Here is a 21,329-nt window from a genome sequence, read left to right as displayed (position 1 = left end):
TTGTGGGATACAAGTGTTATCCAATGAGGAGAGAGAACGGCATGAAGGGCTGTGTGTGCAGCCAAGGGATGCGCGTGAATGTGGTGACGTAGCACGAGGACCAATTGATGCCTGACAAGGGCGGGGGCTGCTAACTCATGGTGCGTTCAAAGAAACTCGTACTTTGTGTTTTTCCTTCCTGTGAAGTCATACCAGTTCGATCTGGTACGAGTTCACGGGTCGGAAGTTACGAGTGGCCGTTATAGGGAACTTTCACAGACAACAGGATGGTAAAAACACGAGCTACGGGTTACCTGGAACGCTACCAAGTCGTAGTTGTGACTTGAAGCTGTAACTTACGGTTTCAAAAGCCTGCCTTGAACGCAGCATTAGCCGAAACGGCCGTGAAGCTGATATCTGCTTTAAAGCAGAAGTAAGTGGAATGTTTTTAAGCCTTAAAGGGACAATGAGGAGTTTTGGAAAAGCGAAGTGTTTTCACTCTACATTTATGAGCCTCCGCACCGTGAAATTCTTTGACCGGCGCAAGACAGACTCATGTTTTCATTCATCAAGAATTAAAGTCAGAGGTTGGAAGACGATCACATACCGTCGTAGTTCCGACCATAAACGGCGATTCGGCGGCGTTATTCTCATGACTCCCCACGAAACCGAAAGTAAAGAAAAGCTGGGTGGCTCAACCAGCATTTCCGCCACCACTAATAATAACAAAATAACGAGAGACAAAACTATATATTTATCGAAAATGGGCCCATTAACAAGTGTGGGTAGCGTAGATTCATCCACATTAACGTGAGACTTTTTTATAACCAAATAGAAACTCCTCGTTGTCCCTTTAAATAGTTCTATCTTCCAACGGCAATCACTTCTATAGAGTGTTTGGTCTGAAACACGGGTCTGTCAGTCTCTCTGCTTTGCTGTAAGCCGAGGAGAAAACTTTCCTTGTATCCTACAACCTTTATCCAATGAGGAGAGAGAACGGCATAAAGGGGCGGTCCTCTCTGTGTGTGCAGCCAAGGGATGCGCGTGAATGTGGTGACGTAGGGACGAGGGCGGGGACTGCTAACTCCATTCGCTTACAGGAAGTTAGCCAAAACGACCGGATCGCTTACTTCTGCTTTAAAGGAGCATTATCGCAATTACAGCAGTAATAGCAAAAAAAAACTGAAATGTGCGAAATAGGTCGAGGGGAGCCATAACTACTGTATATGTATACAAAATATAGCCAACAGTGTAGTGCAAATGCAGAATTTCTTTTTGTTATGAGACAAGCCGGCCCGGCCGCTCCTGAACGGCATGCTATGTAGGATGTTTAGATACGGTTCAGATACGCTGCACCACCGGCCCCGTCTGGTGGCCGAACAAAGAATTGTAATTTGCGATGATGCTCCTTTAATGTACAGCAAATGTATTTCCATAATTACTCATTATAAGAAAGAAAGCTCTTCATCTGCAAATAGCTGTGACTGGGATTGGGAAACGTGTTGATCAGAGACTCAGCTGACTCCACATTCGATCACATAAATGCACAAAAACAGGTTGACAGCTCCTTAATTCATGTCAGTGGTTAGAAAGTGTGAGATGAGATGACCATTTGTCTGTTTAACTCTGTCTTTACAACATGTGACTCCAGATTTTAAGATAAGAGGATGTACACAAGTATTGGTATGATATAAAAACTTCCCTACTTTCTGAGTCTTTTTTTAATTTATATTTAGTTTTTCAGTTTGCTCTCATCACATCACATTCACTCTTCTCTACCTGTGGGTCATCCCATACTGAGCTGTGGCGTTTTCTTCCTGCAACTTTAGCCATCTCTAAGATAACTAAAACTAAGCTGATGTTATCTGCAATTCAGTTTAGTTTTGCATTGTTCATTGTAGTTTTTATATAGTTTGTGATGATGATGTGTTTCTCAGCGTTTCGTCCTTTTGAAACAAAGAAAAAGGAAATGAATACAGTAGGACAGGGTATATATATTTATATATATATATATATATATAATTTTTTATTTTTTATTAAAAACTGTTGCCTGACAGTTTAGAAACATTGTTTATAGGAGACTCTAACTCTGATAGAGTGGATGTTTACAAAATGTTAATGTACAATCATGAAAAAAGCGCATGCTTTGTAGCTTCGACCAGGTTTCTGCAGGTTTATTTACCTCACTAGTCCAAATCTCATTGACGCACAAGTGACAGTGTAAAGTCAAGAGCTCATATGACAGTATTACACATTGTATTTGTTCACTAAAAAAAAAGAAAAAGGAGTGTTTGGGTTTATTAAACTGTGGCATGATGGAGTAGTGCAACATATGGCAACATAACCAGGAAGAAACACATCTAAAAAAAATAAAAAAAATTACTGTTTTTAAAAACTACAACCCCCAAGTACCCTGGCTTCAAAGTGAGTAGTCATGTGAACCGGATGCTTCGGTTTGTCTTTGTTTAGTGTTGAATTTCAAACAGAGCACCTACATTATTGCATATTTATCTCAAAACAGGAGATATAAGGCACCGTGTCTGCAAAAGCAAGCATCAGAATTCAAAATGTTTTCTTTTCTTTTGAGTTATTTCCTTAGAAATATAGTTCATACAAACTCTCCACAGTATTTGCTCGTTTTTTTGTTTTTTTTTAAAAAGCTCCTTCTCTGTCATTTAAATTTAAAAAAATAACATTTTCGATGGAAACTATCTCCTAAGAAAACCCTGACTCCAAAAACAAGTGGCAGCCTGTGCTTTTTAAACAATAAATCTTCCTATTTTATAAATATTAGCCCTTGGCTTTGATATAAAAAACAAAAAGGTCAATGTTGCTCTTTTATGTCCATATACACAGTTTTTACCCATTAACAATTTATAATGTGACAAAACTACATTTTAGCAGTAAGAAAAAAAAATATCTACATTATTCAGGATATTTCCAGTTTTCTCCAGGATGTTGTTTTTTTTTATTTTATATATATATCCCACAATTTTAACATTTGGTGTTTTAAATCTAAAAAAAACATAGTAAAGAGTAAAATCTCTTAACCAGAGAGATCGACCTACAGAGCAGAATATTAACTTCAAGCCTGATTTTCACAGTAAAATCCCACCTTGTTACATGATCGAACATGTTGTTATTAACTTTAGATTCTGTCTAGGCTGTAGGCAGCTGCTGTCAGTGTTCTTGAATGAAGGCGGACAGTTTTATTTTATTTTATTTTACTTTACACTAAAGTGATTCCTTCATCCGTTTTGCTTTTAAGAAAAAAAAAAATTCATCCTGAGGCTTCAAACTTTCTCGGATTTCGGAGGGCTTTAAAGGGATACGCCAACATTTTTTTTCCATGACAAGCAGATAGACACCATCCTTTCGACTGTACGTGCAGTAACAAGGGAGATAGAGCCGTATCGCCCGTAATTAGCTTAGCTCAAACACTGGAAGTGTATGGGTAGTGTTAGCCTGCCTCCACCTAAAGTCATCAGAGAAACTCTTCAGCAACTCTAAACGGAAAACGGCGGGCCGATCCTCGTCTCAGAGCTGACAAAACTCTCCGGTAAGGCATCTTGAGCGGTCAAATGCCGCTAACGGGGACGAGATCGGTCAAAACGGAGGGTTCAAGCAAAGACGGTTTATTTTGGTTCAAGCTAGCTACATCGAGGGTAGGTTAGCTTCCTATTTCAAAGTAAAAGCACAAATTCTATCGCAATGGTTTTCTGTATGTAAAGGGCAACGGGTGTTTTATTTTGTGAAAGTAACCGGAAGTGCGTTGGTCACAACAGCTAGCTTGAGTAGCGCTGAATTCATCCGAACAAATTTGCAAACAGCTGGTATTTAGACAAATTAACGACACACTGCTGATCTAAACGGCTACTTTCTCTCCTAAAAATGTTTGAAATGTCGATAAAGTGATATATTTACAGAGTTTAGAGCTAAAATGAAATCAGCTTCTGGGGTAGGAGGCAGGCTAACACTACCCATACACTTCCAGCGTTTGAGCTAAGCTAATTACGGGCGATACGGCTCTATCTCCCTTGTTACTGCACGCACAGTCGAAAGGATGGTGTCTATCTGCTGGTCATGGACTCGGGAGTGAGGCAAGACACGGAAAAAAGAAAGAAAAAAAAAAAATGTTGGTGTATCCCTTTAAACGGCCCCTCTGGCAACTGTTTGGTCTCTCTCACTTCCACACACATGCTTCTGGACTTGACCTTGGACCCACAGCTGTAGCTCGCCGTCGGCGGCATCTGACCTCAGCTGGCGGCGCTGAGCGTCAGTGGCGTTTTATACGTTTTATTTTTTTGTTTAGAGAAACAGTTTCCAGTTCTTCTTCTTCAGAGGGAGGGAGGTGCAGTCTGTCGTCCTGCAGTGGGTTTGTGTTTGTGTTTGTGTTTGTGTTTGTGTTTGTGTTTGTAAACAGTCCATCCGGAGTCCTTCCTGAGCTGGTGACCCACTCTGACCTGAGATCAGCCGAGGGGTCGTAAAGTTGTCTTTCAACTGGCTCCGGCGCTGTGATGTGACTTCACTGCTTCAAAAAAATAAGAAAAATAAAAAAAACACTACTGCTGATTACTGTTCGAGGATCATCGCCTCTTGGAACGCCTCGATCCATCTGAGGAAAACACACAAACACAAAACAGAAAATTAGCTCCCAGAGAAAAAGAAACACACAACAACACATCATTAACAAGATCTGAAGGTTTTAATTAATTTAATTTAATTTATTCATGATCATCATTTCTCACAACTGGCTCAGTGGTAGTTTTTTTATTTTTATTATTAATGATGGAGAATTTGTCAAATTAAATGAGTTTGTAACAAACACCAGCTGCTCTACTGTTGTATTTGTGCTGCGCCACCACTTGTTTGAATGTTTGAATGAATTAATTTATTTCAAATGAACATGTCTAAAATGAAAAAAAAAAAAACTTTATATAAAAACAAAAAATAGAAATATACGTATCATCAAATCATAATATGCACAAGTTCTTTAAAAAAAATCCCACCCCTTTCTACTAATCATGGTTTATATATACAGTATATATATATCTACTACATAAATATCCATATCAACAAACATATATACTGTCTACATCCATAAAAATATATAAAACATATATAAACTACATAAATAGTCATACAAACTTCTAATATCCCATATGTTTAGCAATTTATTTTTATTCCTCATCTTCTATATACCTATTCAGAAACAATACCTTTTATACCTCTTTTAAATAATAAGGGGTGGGAGTAAATAAGTTTTACTTCTTCCCACTCCTTTTCGGATATGAAAAAACAAACAAACAAACCCCAAAAAATTTAAATTATCTTTATTTTCAATTATTTTATTTTATTTTGTTCATATGTTGCAGCACTTTATAAATACGGCTGCATGATATACATCAAACATCATTACACTGTGATTATATGGGCTGATGCTGTGATATTGTGATTTCAGTGTGAATGGTCAGTTTTGCTTATTTTATTTATTTTCCTACGATTTTGGATTTTGCATTTGGCTCGTACTGTGATTTCAATTATGTGGTAATTAACTGTGCATCTCATCTATTTAAAACTACACTAGCAGCCCTGTGAGATGAGTTACCTCTGTGCAGTGGGGATGTCGTCGGCTTTGAAGATGTAAAACAGCGTGTTTTTGTGGTACAGCTTGAACTGCAGCTTCTGAGCCGGTCCGTTCTTCTCCTCCCTCAGGAAAAAACCCAGCAGAGGTTGACTCTCCAGAGCTGCAACGTCCTTCAGGGAGAAAATAAACAGTTTGAGCACAAGCAAAGACAAGAAAAGCTATAATAAGGAGAGAAAGAGGAGAGAAAGAGCGTTGAGTGAGTGAGTGAGTACCTCACTGGCGGCGTAGGTGTACAGCACTTTGTTCTTGATGACGAACCACAGCCTCTTCCACTGCTTCTTGTTGCCTTTCGACCGGTTTAAGTAGCCGCTCATGGACGAGTTCTCTGTGTTGGCAGAAACCTGCAACAGCAACATGAAGAGGGATTATATTATTATTAACATGCAGATGTCATCAGAGAAAACACAGAACAAAACAATGAATACGGTAAAAACAAAATAAAACGACGAGTCCTCACTTCTTTTAGTGCAGCAGGAATCTTCTTCTGTTTCCTCGTGAAGGAGAAAGCTCCAGATTTGATGGGAGAAACTGACGTGGAGGCACAGCGGTCACCTGGAAACAGACACTTGTGTTAAATTACATGTTTAATTTATATGACGAGGTTCAATAATCTGAGACCACACTGCAAAAACTCAAAATCTTTTCAAGAATATTTGTCTTATTTCTTGTCAAAATGTCAAATTTCTAGTCTAATAACTAATCTCTTCTCACTTAAAATAAGACTCATCACCTGAAAATTAACTTGTTTTTAGATCATTTTCACTTCACAAATCTTCACTTGAAATAAGTAGAAAAATCTGCCAGTGAAAGCAGGTTTTTTGTTCTCCTACTAAGGAAGAAAAACTTACTCCACTATCAGATTTTTCTTCTTATTTCAAGTGAAAATTAGCTTGAAAGAAGTAAAAACTGTCTGAAAACAAGTTACTTTTTATGTGATGAGTCTTATTTTAAGTATAATGAGATTTGTTTCGACTAGAAATTACATTTTGACTAGAAATAAGACAAATATTCTAGGTAAGATATTTGAGTTTTTGCAGTGCACTGTTGGACCCAGCTCTTTTCTGTTCTGTTCTTTCTATTTCTTATTGTCATTATTGTCATTTCTATCTGTGGCACCCAGTTTTGACCAGAATAAAACTCTATTATTGAATGAATTTCATCTTCAAAAATTTCAAAATATTTTCCTTTAAGATTTGGGAACTGTCATTTTATCAAATGTTTATCAAATTATAAGAAACAGTGCATTAGCTGAGGACTATTTTCACCGGCGGATTAACCCACAGCTCTAGGGGTGCTGCTCACTAATGTGTTTTTAACAGCCTTTGGAAATGATTATTGCTGATTTATTGACACTAAAAGACAAATATTGATCATCAGCAGCAGCAATATTGATCACTGAGCTCCGACGTCTCGCTGCAGTTCACTCACTGTTCTCCTGCAGCTTGGCGAAGCAGTGATCGCACACACGCGCCGGCTGGTTCTTCAGGTACTCCAGGTAGTATTTGTTGGCAGAGCACGCCTGACACACCACCTGTCACACACACACACACACACAACTTATTGTATAGAAGTGGGGGGACACACATTTAAAACAATCATTAAACCAACTTCAAAAAAGAGCAATAGGAATCATAAACAAAGCAAACTACTGTATAAGCAACCAACCAATCAATTATTTATAGATACGTAACTCAAACAGTAACAGCCGTCAATCTATGGAATAATCTGGAGAATGACTTAAAAACATGCAGTAACATCTCATTTATTAAAAAAACACTCAAAAGTAGGATGATCAGCTCTTATAAATGTATTTGCTGATAAAATGAAACAGTAGATTGCATAGTTTTTAATATAACCTGATTTGTAATAGGGTAGGCAAAATAAACTTATCTTCAGCCTACACCCTTTCAGTCTGAATGTCTATTGTACACTTTCTCTATTTACTTATGGTTTATTTTGATTTAGGTATTGTCTGTTTGTCACATTTTCAGTCTTTTCGACAGTTGTAGCTCATTTTGTACATTTAACCAGTTTGTTTCTATGTTTATTCCTCTCTCTCTCATTCTCTCTCTCCCAGAAGTCTGATTTAAAGATGTGCAGTCCATGGCTCCAACTTATCTATAACATAATATCTTACACACTTAGAAATGAAGACAAATTTTTTCACAGAACAACGCAAAAACATGTTGTTTTTGTTTTTAAACCACACCTACAACAGTTCTCTGTCACTAATCTATCAACTCAATGTCGATAGTTTTCTCGCCAGGATTGGGAAAGAAATCCTTGGTGGGGTCTGAAAAAGTCAAACTTTTCCAGGACATTTGACAATTTTTCTCAATTTCCATGTGTTTTCCATGACTGGGAAAGTTGGTCAACCATTGCTGTGTGTGTGTGAGGAGGAGCAGCAGCTGTTGTGTTGCCGCGGTGATACGGACCTTTCCGCAGGCGCGACAGTGATGCCTCCTCCAGGTGAGGGTGAACTCGCAGGTGCAGATCATGCACATGGTGGCCCGCAGGTCTGGGATCCAGATGGGAGCCTTCGAACCCAACGGAGCGCCGCTGTCGACGACGCCCTCGGCCTGATGGGAGAGAGACGGAGATGGAGGGTCAACATGGAGGCACACAGGGTCAAATACTTCAAATAAACTTCAGATAACTACAAAATCTAAAATATCAATATATCTCTGTAAAATCTATGTGTATGTTTGACTATGTGGATGTACATACAGTATGTGTAGCGAGCACGCTTATGTGTATGTTTGTGCAAATACCCACTAATGTCAGTGAAGACAGATTGCTGCTTTTTCACTTATTTTTTATTGATTTAGATTTTTTTGTTTTTGTTTGCTTGTTTTGTTTGTATTTTGTTTCTTTGTTTGTCTTATATATATATATATACACTGCAAAAACGCAAAATCTTTCCAAGAATATTTGTCCTGTTTCTTGTCCAAATGTCTCATTTCTAGTCAAAACTAAACTCTTTCCACTTAAAATAAGACTCATCACCTAAAAATTAACTTGTTTTTAGATCATTTTCACTTGTTTCAAACAAATTTTCACTTGAAATAAGTAGAAAAATCTGCCAGTGAAACAAAGTTTTTTGCGCTTGTAATAAGGAAGAAAAACTTGCTCCACTGGCAGATTTTTCTACTTATTTCAAGTGAAAATTTGTTTGAAACAAGTGAAAATTATCTAAAAACAATTTCATTTTTAGGTGATGAGTCTCATTTTAAGTGAAAAGAGTTTAGTTTTGACTAGAAATTAGACATTTTGACAAGAAATAGGACAAATATTCTTGGTAAGATTTTGAGTTTTTGCAGTGTATATATGGGTTAAACAAAAAAAGAAGAAAGAAAGAAACTGTATAAGTCACCCCATCATCGATATTGTTTCAGACTGGATATTTTTGTTGTTGTATCCTTTTTGTTAATTTATTGGAAATAAAAACATATATATTTAAAAAAAAAAAAACCGACAACAAAAAAAACAAACTACAAAATCACCTTCAAACATCGTGTATCCAAACTGGTAATCAAAACTCAATTAAAGACAAAAAAAATAGGCTTTTTCTACAGAAACAAACCATCCTTTCCTTTTCACTGCAGGAAGAAACTTATTGAGGCAACTTTTATGTCAGTTTTAGATTATGGAGACGTCTCATGCAGGCATGCATCAGCTACAACTTTACATCCACTTGACACCATTTATCATTCAGCCCTGACCAGGCGTGATCGACCCTGGATTTTATTTATTTTTAAAGCTCTCATTGGTCTCTTACCATCTTATATTAACTCACTAATATCTTTTAATGCAGATCTCTATCGTACACGCTCAAAAGACTGGCTCACACTGCAGGTACCCTCTGTTAACACCGAACTTGGAAAGACCAGTTTCTCTTACTGTGGCACCTACAACCTGGAACACTCTGCAGAATCATCTGAAACTTACCACACTTTTATCAATGGGACAATTTAAAACCATAATCTACTGCTTTTAACTACACTTATGTTTCAAATGTATCCTTGTCACCTTTAACTTCTGGTATTCTGTTATGCTTTTGTATGTTTCAAATGTCTTGTCTTCTGTCCTTATCTATGTTTTGTGTTTTGTGTTTCATCTCGGCTATATTGGGGTCAATGAAAAAACATGTGAAATGAAATTTTCAGATGTCTTACATGTTTTTGAAGCCAAAATTAAAACGGATAAATCACTGTTTTTCTTGAGAGACTCTCTTTCACAAAAAGTTATTTTTCTCAGCTTTCTAGAAAAAAAAGTGGTCTTTTTGGTGCAACTATTCAACTTAAGATAAATCAAGAATGGAACAAGGTACAAACAAATGTTTTTTTTCCCTAGTTAAATAGAGAGTCTCCTCTTTCCTTTGAGCTGTTTGGTGTTTTCAGAGTCATAGTACAAAATATATTCTCTGGGTCTTGAAATATTACTCAAAATGCCCCTAAACGCTGGCACATGGCACTGACCATTTTATAAAAGGGCTGGCACTCAATGAGTTAAATAAAGGTTATGAAATGAAATGAAATGAAATGAGATAAAACCCATTAAGATTTCAGTTTTACCTCCTCCTGACTTCGACTTGATATGAAGGTGATTTTCTTCTTGGTGTAGTCGTCGATGGCCTTGGCGATGGCCTCCAGCCACTCGTCTCTCTCTGTGGCCGAGCTGCAAACACACGAGGTCACAACATCATTCACAACGAACCCTCAGCTACTAACTTACAACGGCTTTAAAAGTTAACAGCGCGTGACGAGGACAACGTAACGTAACGACCGGGCGCTTGTTGAGAGTAAATAAATACTGACCCTGCAGACAGGATGAAGGAGCGTTCAACACTCTCGATGTTCAGCTCGTTCTGATAGGCCTCCTGGCTCGGCTTACTCACCTGGAAAACAGGCCAGAAATATCCATAAATAACACAAAAAATAAAAAATAAAAAGACAGCCACTTAAAATGTCTGAGAAATGTTTGAAAGACTCATCCGCGCCACATTAATAATTCATTCACTGCAAAAACTCAAAATCTTTCCAAGAATATTTGTCTTATTTCTTGTCAAAATGTCTCATTTCTAGTCAAAATGAATCTATATCCACATAAAATAAGACTCATCACCTAAAAATTTACTTGTTTTTAGATCATTTTCACTTGTTTCAAACAAATTTTCACTTGAAATAAGTAGAAAAATCTGCCAGGTTTTTTTGTGCTTGTAATAATCAGGGATGCAAACGGGTCAGGACCAAAAAAGAGAGGAATTGTCTGGCGGGGGGGCCTCACCATTAACAATATCACAGAAAAGTCAATTTCCAGTAGTTCAACCCCAACCAAGTATTGAGTGCATATAGATGGACAGTTTTCAGAAGGCCAACATTTCTAGATTAAAAATGCTTTAAAAAAATAAAAACCATTGCAATATTTCAATTTTGGAGATACTGATTTTTAGGTCTTCACTGAATGTTAGTCATATACTATTAAAATAAACAGAAGAAATAAAGACATGGGATTTAACATCCCATTCAGTGTGTAATGGACATATAGGCCTATATAATGTGTTAGTTTCACTTTAATTGAACACATTCTACATCGCGGAGGCGACGTCTCTCCTTCACCGTAGAAACGGGGCAGAGCTCCGTGGGAGACACCTGCCTGACACAGCAACGGACATGCACGGGGGGGAAAACGGCGGCGCCGTCGCACCGAATGCACGCGGATACGCGCCGCTTTGGGTAACGAGCGCGCACGTCGCGTCTACATTGGAGGTGAATAGGAAGGATGTTACCAGTGTAATCAGAGACCGCAATCAGCTTTACATTAAACCGACATCAGGAGAATAATGAGAATTAGCCTATGATTTAAAAAAATATATATTTGTTTCGAATTTTGGCCCCTGGATCATGTTTTTTTTGGGCGCATTCTTGGTAAAAAAAAAAAAAATCCTCTAAAAAAAAAGACAGTTGGGATGCATAATGTGTCTCATAACAGTATACTGTGCGTCACGTTATCGTCCCCCCCCCTCTGTACTGAGCTGGCCGGTACTGGGTATAGCGTCCTGCTGATCCTCTGTAGCTCATCAGCCCGGAACTCGCCGTCATGGATCAGAAGCGACGGCGGCGTTTGGCCTCAGTGTCTCGGACTTCCAGAGCAGCTACAGCAGCGTTGTGACCTCAACCATGGTTGGTGAGAGCAGAAATGTTGTTGTAGGCCTGTGCATATTCTCATTTGTCCAGGTCATAGTATTTCAAAGGAGGTTAAATCGAAAGCAACTGGACTTATACTGAGTCTCCACACCAGTTAGTTGGTCCAGTCCCAGCCTGGTCAGATGCTACATGAACTGATGAAGCCTCATGGATGAGAGGTGAAACGTCTTCCTAGACAAATAACTAAGTCCAGTTGAACCTCCTTTGAAAAAAAAAAAAAAAAAGTTGTTGGCGGGCTCGTGAATTTTTTTTGAAACGAGTGAAAACGAGCGATAAATCGCATTTCTCGCGTATCTCGCGTTTGGTTGCGCGTAAAAGCTCGCGCGAAAAAAAAGCGTTCCTCGTGTTTGTGTGGGAAGCCCCTGTGGGTCTTCCCACCAAACACGATGAAATAGACGAAGACGCGAGGGTCCCGTCGCCATAAAAGAATCGCGTGTATTGCGTCGCAAAAAAAAAAAGTCGCGTCTACCGCGTCTCGCGCCTAATCGCGTCTTTGCGTCACGGCCTTTTACACCGCGGACGTAACGAATAAACGGTGACGGTGTGAACGAACAACATAGAACAGGACCAGACGTGCGTTGTTTCCTCTTTTCACCTACAGCTCCACTCTCTCTTACTTACACTAACTACTGTTATTGTTGAGGCAGAGAATTGTGGGATTTGTAGTTTTTGACCAATCGCAGGTTGTGCTCTTTCTTTTTTGTGATTTTCCCGGTTCACACATGTCTTTTTTTTTTTAGGGGCAAATGCGAGTGAAATGCTCGCCCATGGTGGGCATAAGAAAATTTAAGACCTGTCTAAAATTATTTAAGACTTGAACACAATAATTCAACAAATTTAAGACATTTTAAGGCCTAAAAGTGTGTAATGGACATAGCCTATATAATGTGTTAGTTTCACTTTAATTGAACACATTCTACATCGCGGAGGCGACGTCTCTCCTTCACCTCTGAAACGGGGCAGAGCTCCGTGGGAGACACCTGCCTGACACAGTAATGTACGTACCGACTGCACGCGGATACGCGCCGCTTTGGGTAAAGGGCCTTTCACACCGAGCGCGGTATGCGCTGCGCCCACCGCGAGGTACAGCGCAGACAGGCGCAGAGCAGGGCGGCAGCGCTCACACATATGGCGCAGGTTGCTAAGCGACCGAACAAACAAGACAGGATTTGGGGGGGTATATACAAAGATATGTTCGCCAGGAGCTACAAAACGACCGCTTCCAGGTGAACTTTAGCGTCAGGCTGAGCAGGGAGCAGTTTAACAGCCTGTTAGAGAGAGTTGGTCTGATCCTCAGGAGGATGACAACTCACTTCATGCATCTGTCACTTTAACTGAACGTCTGGCCGTTTGTTTTCACTCTGCAAGCGGCTGATTTTGTTTCAGACTCCACTACATCCTCTCCTATTGGACGCGCCGAGATGTCGTCACAGCGCGCTGCGCCCGGATTAAAATTTTTTTAATTCGGGCGCAGCGCGCCGCCGCGGCACGCGCCCACCTTGCGTGCCGCTCAGCTCGGCGCAGAGCCATTCGCCCGTGCGCCGCGGTAGCACGTACACAATGAATGGGTTTGCTGCCGCCTTCCGCCGCCTGCCGCGTTCGGTGTGAAAGGCCCTTAACGAGCGCGCACGTCGCGCGTCTACATTGGAGGTCGGCAGTTATCAGTATGATCAGAAACCATGAATGAGTTCGCCTCAGTTTCACGTGATTGTCACTGTCAGCCTGTTAGAAAAACATTTTACTGACCCCAGCTGAGACGCTGAGACCCCCCCCCTCAAAACAAAAACTCTTCGGATCTGAATGATTCACACAAGTCACCTAATTGGTCATGAAAAAAGCGAGTTTCGCTTTTCGGCGCGCTGTTTGCATCCCTGTAATAAGAAAGAAAAACTTGCTCCACTATCAGATTTTTCTACTTATTTCAAGTGAAAATATGCTTGAAAGAAGTAAAAAGGAGTCTAAAAACAAGCTACTTTTTAATGTGATGAGTCTTATTTTAAGTATAATGAGATTCGTTTTGACTAGAAATGACATTTTGACTAGAAATAAGACAAATATTCTTGGTAAGATTTTGAGTTTTTGCAGTGTTTCAGTGTTTCAGTGGAGATAAACGGCAGTAAATTTATAGGACTGGGAACTGAAAACAAGCAACGGATGAGTGGAGTGGAGAGATGAGTTGTGCGAAATAAATACTGAAGCTTTAATAAAAGTTGAAATATGGAATTAAATACAGACGATAAATAAAGAAAAACATCTAACAAGTCAGTAAGAACAGACAGTTGCGTCTCTAACCTTCATCCCAGCCAGAGAGAGGACGCTGTTGAGTTTGTACTGGCCCGACTGGACTGGAGTGGTGTACATGAGTGCATCATTAAACTGGACAAACAGAGAAACACAAACCTTCAGAAATTAAAAACGGAACAAAAATACAAGACAAATGGAAACGAAAATGTGAAACGGGAGCTGTGTGAAGTTTCTATTTATTTATTTATTTAAACTCACCAGAAAAAACATCCGCGGCTGCATCACCTTCCTGGATAGTTTCATCAGAGTTCCCTCCTTCAGAAACACCTGCACACACGGACACGCTGGGTTTAAACAGGCTGCATTTAAAACACGATGAGTGTAATGTGCCAAAATGTTGAAATATCCCTTTAAGATCAGGTTATGATGTTTTATTGACACATTTTATCATTTCGGTTTGAACTAATAGAGTCTAAAGTATATTTTATACATATATCTTTTGTATTTGTTTCATTTTGTTTGCATTCATTTTACAATTTCTGTGTAAAATATTACATTTACCTAAATCTAAACCTTAAAGAGATAGTTCAACATTTTGGCAAATTGTCCCATTGCCATAATCCCTATAGTCTTAGCAGTAGGTTCGTTACCTTTAATTGTCGGTGCAAGCTGTTTTTAGAACGGCGGAGCAGAGCGGCGAGCTGCTCAGAGCTACGCTACGGAGGCTCATGGGATTTCTTGGTTTCCCTCATCCAACTCATCAAATTACACAATCCAACAACTCCACAACGCTCTGGTGGACAAGTTGTGACCTGCACATTCACCACGCTATGAGATAATAACGGTAATGGTAAGGTAACGAACCTACTCCTAAAACTATATGGATTATGGATTATTGACACATTTTATCATTTAGGTTTGGACCAGTGGAGTGTAAAGTACATTTTATACATATATCTTTTGTATTTGTTTCATTTTCATTATTTTTTTACATTAATTTTACAATTTCTGTGTAAAATATTACATTTACCTCCATCTGTCTGATTGTATTTGTTCAACAAACTGACTTACTCTGCCGGGCTGGACGATCTCATGGTGGCCGTTGAGACTGTACTGGATCTGCATCAGCTTCTGGAAGTTATCCTGCAAAAAAAAAAAAAAAAAAAGCAACATGAGAGAAGTGAAAAGAGAATCAACGAGACTGAAGCAGAAAGGCAGAAAGAACATCACTGTGAGAGTTCGTCTTTACCCCTTGTTTCATGATGTCGTTAGCGTGGTTGGCCACTTCCTTCACGATGCTGAGGGCGGCTGCAGCAAAGATAAAAGTTAATATAAAGATAAAGATAAAATCCTGGTAAAAACTAAAAGACAATAATAAGAGAATAACAGCGAGTCCTGTCCTGTGTCCTGTGTCTCACCTTGTGTGTCTTTATAATCCTCAGAGTCCTCGGGCAGGTTCTTCAGATAATCTGCAAAACAGAGACAGAGAGGTTTCAAAAGTAAGTCGTGAGTTCATCCAGAAGGTAAAATCAAAGCTTAATTAATATAACACAAGAAGATCACGTGGTATTGAATCAATTTATAATAAGAAACTAACTAACTAATGAAATACATAATAGAAAGGACGGTAGCCCTTAAAGGACATGGAATGAACATTTATATGAACTTTTACGTATTTTGAGACAATGCAGCTCAGGAAAAACAACTTGTTTCAGCTTTTAAGTCACTTCTAAAAACTCAATTTAATGAAAAGTCCTCCAATGTTTGACCTTATTGCTGTTGTTCCTGTTTAAATTTTTTTTTTTTTTATCGTCTCTAATCATTTTATGTTAGTAAATGCTAAGAAGAGTTCCCGCACACATGGCCAACTTGCAGAAATGTATTAAGCAAAAACTAAGCAAAATTAAGCAAAATGTTTTGCTTGAAAAAGGTCTAGTACCGAAACGTTGCAATAAATTTCTGCAAGTTGGCCATGTGTGCTGGAACTCTTCTTTGCTTAATTTAGACTTAATTGTCATCCTCCGACGCACCTGCCAAGGAAATAGATGTGCGGAGATTTTTGCTTTTTCTATGTTAATAAATGCTGACATTTCTATGTTTGAATTCATAGAAAGCACTAATGTTTTACAGATTAAACTGCTGCTATTTCTGTATTTTATTTTTTAGAAAATCACTTTATAATAATCTATATATTGACTTTATACAGTTGTATGTTAAATTCCTTGTTCTCTCTGTGTGCAGGCTGCTTCTTTTCTTTTTCTTTTTCCATCACATTACTTTGAATGATTTGATTAAAATCTGAACTCCACAGGTTTGTTTGTCTGTTACTCTGTTCGTCCACCAGGTGTCACTGTCAGTGCAGCGATAAAAACCTAGAGGTTGTCTTCACCAGAACAGAAAAAGACCGAAAGCAAAGCAAGTCTCGGTCCAAGTTTCATTCACATGCTGCCAATAAAAAAGAGCTCCATAATCTAATAAAGCAAAGCCCTGGACCTGCAGCAGCGAAGTGACTTGAGGTTTGTTGTGGAGCAGAGGGAGGACGGACGGAGACTTTACTTTACTTTATTTACATTACTCACTATTTATACAAGTATCTAATAATATATGACCAATTATTAACCCTCCAGGGGAAATGTTTGAAATATTCAGGTCATAAATTGTCTTCTATACCAAATGTTTACGTTTTTTAATCCTTTTTTTGTTTTGTTTTTTAATACAAAAGACACACTAACATTTAAATTCTTACCAAATCAATGTTACGTTATGTTAGGTAAATGGACCAGTATCTGTGTGTTTACCTTACTTTGGTGCACATCTGCCGATACAGTTCCAACATAATCTTATTTGGGAAGTGACGGTTTTTAGGAATCTTTCCGATTAATTAATTAATTGTGGCGTTTAATACCGCGATTAATTGTGAAAACAAGTAATCGTGATGGCATCCCTAGTACCAAGTTGTATTGCACGGTGCCCTAAAGTGCACATCAGTTTAAAGGGATAGTAGCATTTTTTAAAAGTGGGGTTGTATGATCTACAAATAGCCCCTAAGTACTTTAATTGCAGTAGAAGACTCTCTGCACTCCTCCCGTTAGCAACGCCAGCCCATAATAGCCCTGCCCAGAGATTTACAACATACAGTGTTGTGAATGGACCCAAAGAAACTGCCTATTTTCGTGGCCTAAAAGAGGTTTTATGTGAAAAAAAATACACAGTTCCATTGTTCGCTAAAATATAATTTTTTCCAGCCCTTCAAAGTGCAGGAAAAACACAGTTTTTATTTGGACCTAACCAACTCACGTATCCCTCCACCCAGGGTTAGCGCCCGCCGATCAGCAGTTGGTTAGGTCCAAATAAAAACTGCGTTTTTCCTGCATTTTGAGGGGCTGGAAAAAATTATATTGTAGCGAACAATGGAACTGTGTATTTTTTTTTCAGGTAAAACCTCTTTTAGGCCACAAAAATAGGCCGTTTCTTTGGGTCTGTTCACAACAATGTATGTTGTAAATCTCTGGGCAGGGCTATGGGCTGGCGTTGCTAACGGGAGGAGTGCAGAGAGTCTTCTACTGCAATTAAAGTACTTAGGGGCTATTTGTAGATCATACAACCACACTTTTAAAAAATGCTACTATCCCTTTAATTGGAGAAGTGACGGTATTTAGGAATCTTTGCGATTAATTAATTGTGGCGTTTAATACCGCGATTAATTGTGAAAACAAGTAATCGTGACATCCCTAGTACCAAGTTGTATTGCACGGTGCCCTAAAGTGCACATCAGTTTAAAGTGCCAGGTGTATTGCATCGGATAGCGCATCAGATTAAAGTACGACATGGTATATTATCCACATATTAGAACAACTATTTATATTCTATCTATACATCAGTAGTCAGTGTACCTGTGAGCAGCAGCTGGTACTGAGGGATCCTCTGCACTGGTTTCAGCAGGTAGTGCTTCAGAGCCAGGCTGGCACATCTCGGACTCATCTGAGACAAAACAAACACAGAGTTATTTACACGCACTGCTGCAAAAACACACACATACACAAACACACACACACAGAGGCACAGACACTGGAGTTTCAAAATGAGTGCTCGGGGTTACAGTAGCATTTTTTGATGGCTGCTGCTGATACAGAGTAGACGGGTGTGGATTAAAGCTGCAGATAAGTTCCCTCCAGAAATGTAATTAAATGTCTGATGCTCTGCTGAAGGTTTGAAGGACCCTGAGCGTTATTATGTAACATGGACGCCGGTGCCGATTTAATTAGTCGATTAAATAATTATCTGTTTGGCAAAAAAAATGACAAAAATGTAGCTACACAGAAAAACTAAATGTGATTAATAAGAATTAAAGGGAATGGGATAGTTCAACATTTTGGCAAATTGACCCATTGCCATAATCCCTATAGTCATAGCAGTAGGTTCGTTACCTTTAATTGTCGGTGCAAGCTATTTTTAGAACGGCGGAGCAGAGCCGTGAGCTGCTCAGAGCTACGCTACGGAGGCTCATTGGATTTCTTGTTTGGTTTCCCTCATCAAACTCATCAAATACACAATCCAACAACTCCAAAACGCTGTCGTGGACAAGTTGTGACCTGCACATTCACCACGCTATGAGATAATAACAGAACGTTACCAGACAGAGTTGTTTTAGAGGGAAATTCATGCAAAACAGCTGATGGTCGTCCCCGTCGGGACAGTTTTTCGGCAAGCAGTCTCTGCATTTGCCTCGAAAACAACTCTGTACCGTATCATAGCGTAAATACAGAGACTGCTTAATGAAAAACTGTCCCTGAAGGTAAGCAGCTCGCGGCTCTGCTCCGCCGTTCTAAAAATAGCTTGCACCGACAATTAAAGGTAACAAACCTATTGCTAAAATTATAGCGATTATGGCAATGGGCCAATTTGCCCAAAATGTTGAACTATCCCTTTAATCAATCTAGAAGAAGATAGAAGAGTCAGTAGCAGAGATAATAATTGCTGCTGTCGTGTCGTGTACCTCAAACTCTTTGACGACGGCGGCGAACGCGGGGTTTTTCCTGCACTGCTCGTCCAGCAGCGCCACGTTGTTGTCGAACTGGCGGATGTAGGTGGAGTACATCTTCAGGTACGGACCCTTCTGCACAAAGATGTCCGACAGTCTCTGGTGATCGCTCCTGTAACCGGACGAAGAGAAAAACATCAAAAACACAGCTGAAGTCGGTTCAGTTCAGTCGAGTAGCAATCAGCAGAGAAACGAGGAGGTAAATGAAGTAATGGACACCAGGTGGAGATCATCATGAGCCAAATAACATTAGATCATTTGCAGAGCAGCATTATTTTTCCCCCTTGAAGTCGCTTTTATGTGACTGAATCACCCACAACTTCATAAAGCAACACAGGAATAAATTAAAGGGCCGCGCCACTGATTAAACACATTAAAGTTGATCACACAAACGGTACAAAACAGCCCGTAAAAACATTTGTGTAATGATGCAGCGCACTAACTAACGTTTGATGACAAAAACCCCTGAAAAGGTCAGTTCAGTGCAAAACTGAGAAGTTGAGATACTTATTTTCTAAAGTCTGACCGTGAGTCCTGATAGTTATAATCAGATTTGAGTTTTTTTTGTGTGAATCAATCCCAGTTGAAATTCAATTCTTTAAAGGGATAGTTCAACATTTTGGCAAATTGGCCCATTACCATAATCCCTTTAGTCATAGCAGTAGGTTCGTTACCTTTAATTGTTGGTGCAAGCTATTTTTATGCTTCAGAGGCTAATGGGATTTCTTGGTTTCCCTCATCAAACTCATCAAATACACAATCCAACAACTCCACAACGCTCTGGTGGACAAGTTGTGACCTGCACATTCACCACGCTATGAGATAATAACACAACGTTACCAGACAGAGTTGTTTTAGAGGGAAATTCTGATGCACGTTGCCTTCAGGGACAGTTTTTCATCAAACAGTCTCTGTATTTACCTCTAAAACAACTCTGTCTGGTAACGTTGTGTTATTATCTCATAGCGTGGTGAATGTGCAGGTCACAACTTGTCCACCAGAGCGTTGTGGAGTTGTTGGATTGTGTATTTGATGAGTTTGATGAGGGAAACCAACCGAGAAATCCCATGAGCCTCCGTAGCGTAGCTCTGAGCAGCTCACAGCTCTGCTCCGCCGTTCTAAAAATAGCTTGCACCGACAATTAAAGGTAACAAACCTACTGCTGTGACTATAGGGATTATGGCAATGGGAGCAATTTGCCCAAAAATGTTGAACTATCCCTTTAACACTGATTAGAAGAGAAAGTAAAAGAACAGTAGGTGATGACTGTATAAAAACAAAAAACATCTGACTTTTACAACAGACAGATTTATCTTTATCGCTTTATAAGAGGTTTAAGATCACGTGACCTCATTCTCAACAGTGTGTGTGTGTGTGTGTGTGTGTGTGTGTGTGTGTGTGTGTGTGTGTGTACCAGTGTGCCACTCTCTCCTCCAGCTCTCTCTGCAGGTCTCTGTTCAGCTGGTACAGCTGCGGAAGGTAGTACAGGATCTGATTGAGGATCCGCTCGTCCACCACCGGCTTCCCGTTCTGCCGGGTTGCCTTGGCAACAGCATCCCGAAAGTCCTGAGGAAGAAGAAGAAGAAGACGGCACACAAGATTAATACTAAACACACACACACAGACACACACAGACACACACACAGCTGCACAAGGGTGGGGTGACTGACGACACAACTGTATTGCAGCTGAACAGGAACACCTGGTTATCACCTCATAAACTGCCCCCTAACCCCCCTTTTACCCCTCCCCCCACCCCTCTGCACGCATTTAATGACACACACACACACACACATATACACACACACGCAGCTGAGTCAGCGCTCTTGACTTTGTCCAACGTGCCAACACATACATCCACCTGGAAGGAAACAGGGAGGCCACGCAGGATCCCAGTGTCCTAACACACACACACACACACACACACACACACACTTAAACACACACACACACACACACACACACACACACCCTTAAACACACACACACACTTAAACACACAGACACACACACACACTCATACTGGTCAGATGTGCTGTAACATTAACTCTTAGGTGACGAGCAGCAGTTCAGCAGTTGAAGACACGTGACCGTCACACTGTGTTTAGTAGCTACACATCCATCTTGTAGCTTGTTTGTCTTTATTAATGAATCAATAAATCAATCAATAAAGTAAATGTAAATGTTTAAATGTTCTTCTTAATCCACAGTT

The 21,329-nt window shown here is 39.6% G+C and overlaps 1 protein-coding gene across 1 annotated transcript in view; it reads right to left on the bottom strand.

Moving 5' to 3' along the window:
• Positions 1-4,390: 4,390 nt before the first annotated feature.
• Positions 4,391-21,329, bottom strand: part of fgd6 (FYVE, RhoGEF and PH domain containing 6) — a gene marked incomplete at its 5' end in the record, with an annotated part of 51,475 nt that continues 34,536 nt past the window's right edge. Inside the window, 16 exons of the mRNA XM_083999361.1 lie at positions 4,391-4,594; positions 5,588-5,736; positions 5,839-5,967; positions 6,084-6,178; positions 7,055-7,157; positions 8,062-8,205; positions 10,201-10,303; positions 10,444-10,523; positions 14,125-14,208; positions 14,335-14,403; positions 15,148-15,219; positions 15,326-15,384; positions 15,495-15,545; positions 17,970-18,057; positions 19,073-19,229; positions 20,532-20,683. Coding sequence (XP_083855487.1) covers positions 4,552-4,594; positions 5,588-5,736; positions 5,839-5,967; positions 6,084-6,178; positions 7,055-7,157; positions 8,062-8,205; positions 10,201-10,303; positions 10,444-10,523; positions 14,125-14,208; positions 14,335-14,403; positions 15,148-15,219; positions 15,326-15,384; positions 15,495-15,545; positions 17,970-18,057; positions 19,073-19,229; positions 20,532-20,683 — 1,578 coding nt within the window. The 3' untranslated portion in view covers positions 4,391-4,551. The remainder of the gene's footprint in view (positions 4,595-5,587; positions 5,737-5,838; positions 5,968-6,083; positions 6,179-7,054; positions 7,158-8,061; positions 8,206-10,200; positions 10,304-10,443; positions 10,524-14,124; positions 14,209-14,334; positions 14,404-15,147; positions 15,220-15,325; positions 15,385-15,494; positions 15,546-17,969; positions 18,058-19,072; positions 19,230-20,531; positions 20,684-21,329) is intronic.

The sequence above is a fragment of the Trachurus trachurus genome, assembly GCF_905171665.1.
Source record: "Trachurus trachurus genome assembly, chromosome: 23".
NCBI lineage: Eukaryota > Metazoa > Chordata > Actinopteri > Carangiformes > Carangidae > Trachurus > Trachurus trachurus.
The sequence above is the reverse complement of the archived record's forward strand: the minus strand, read 5'-3'. Positions and strand labels throughout refer to the sequence as shown.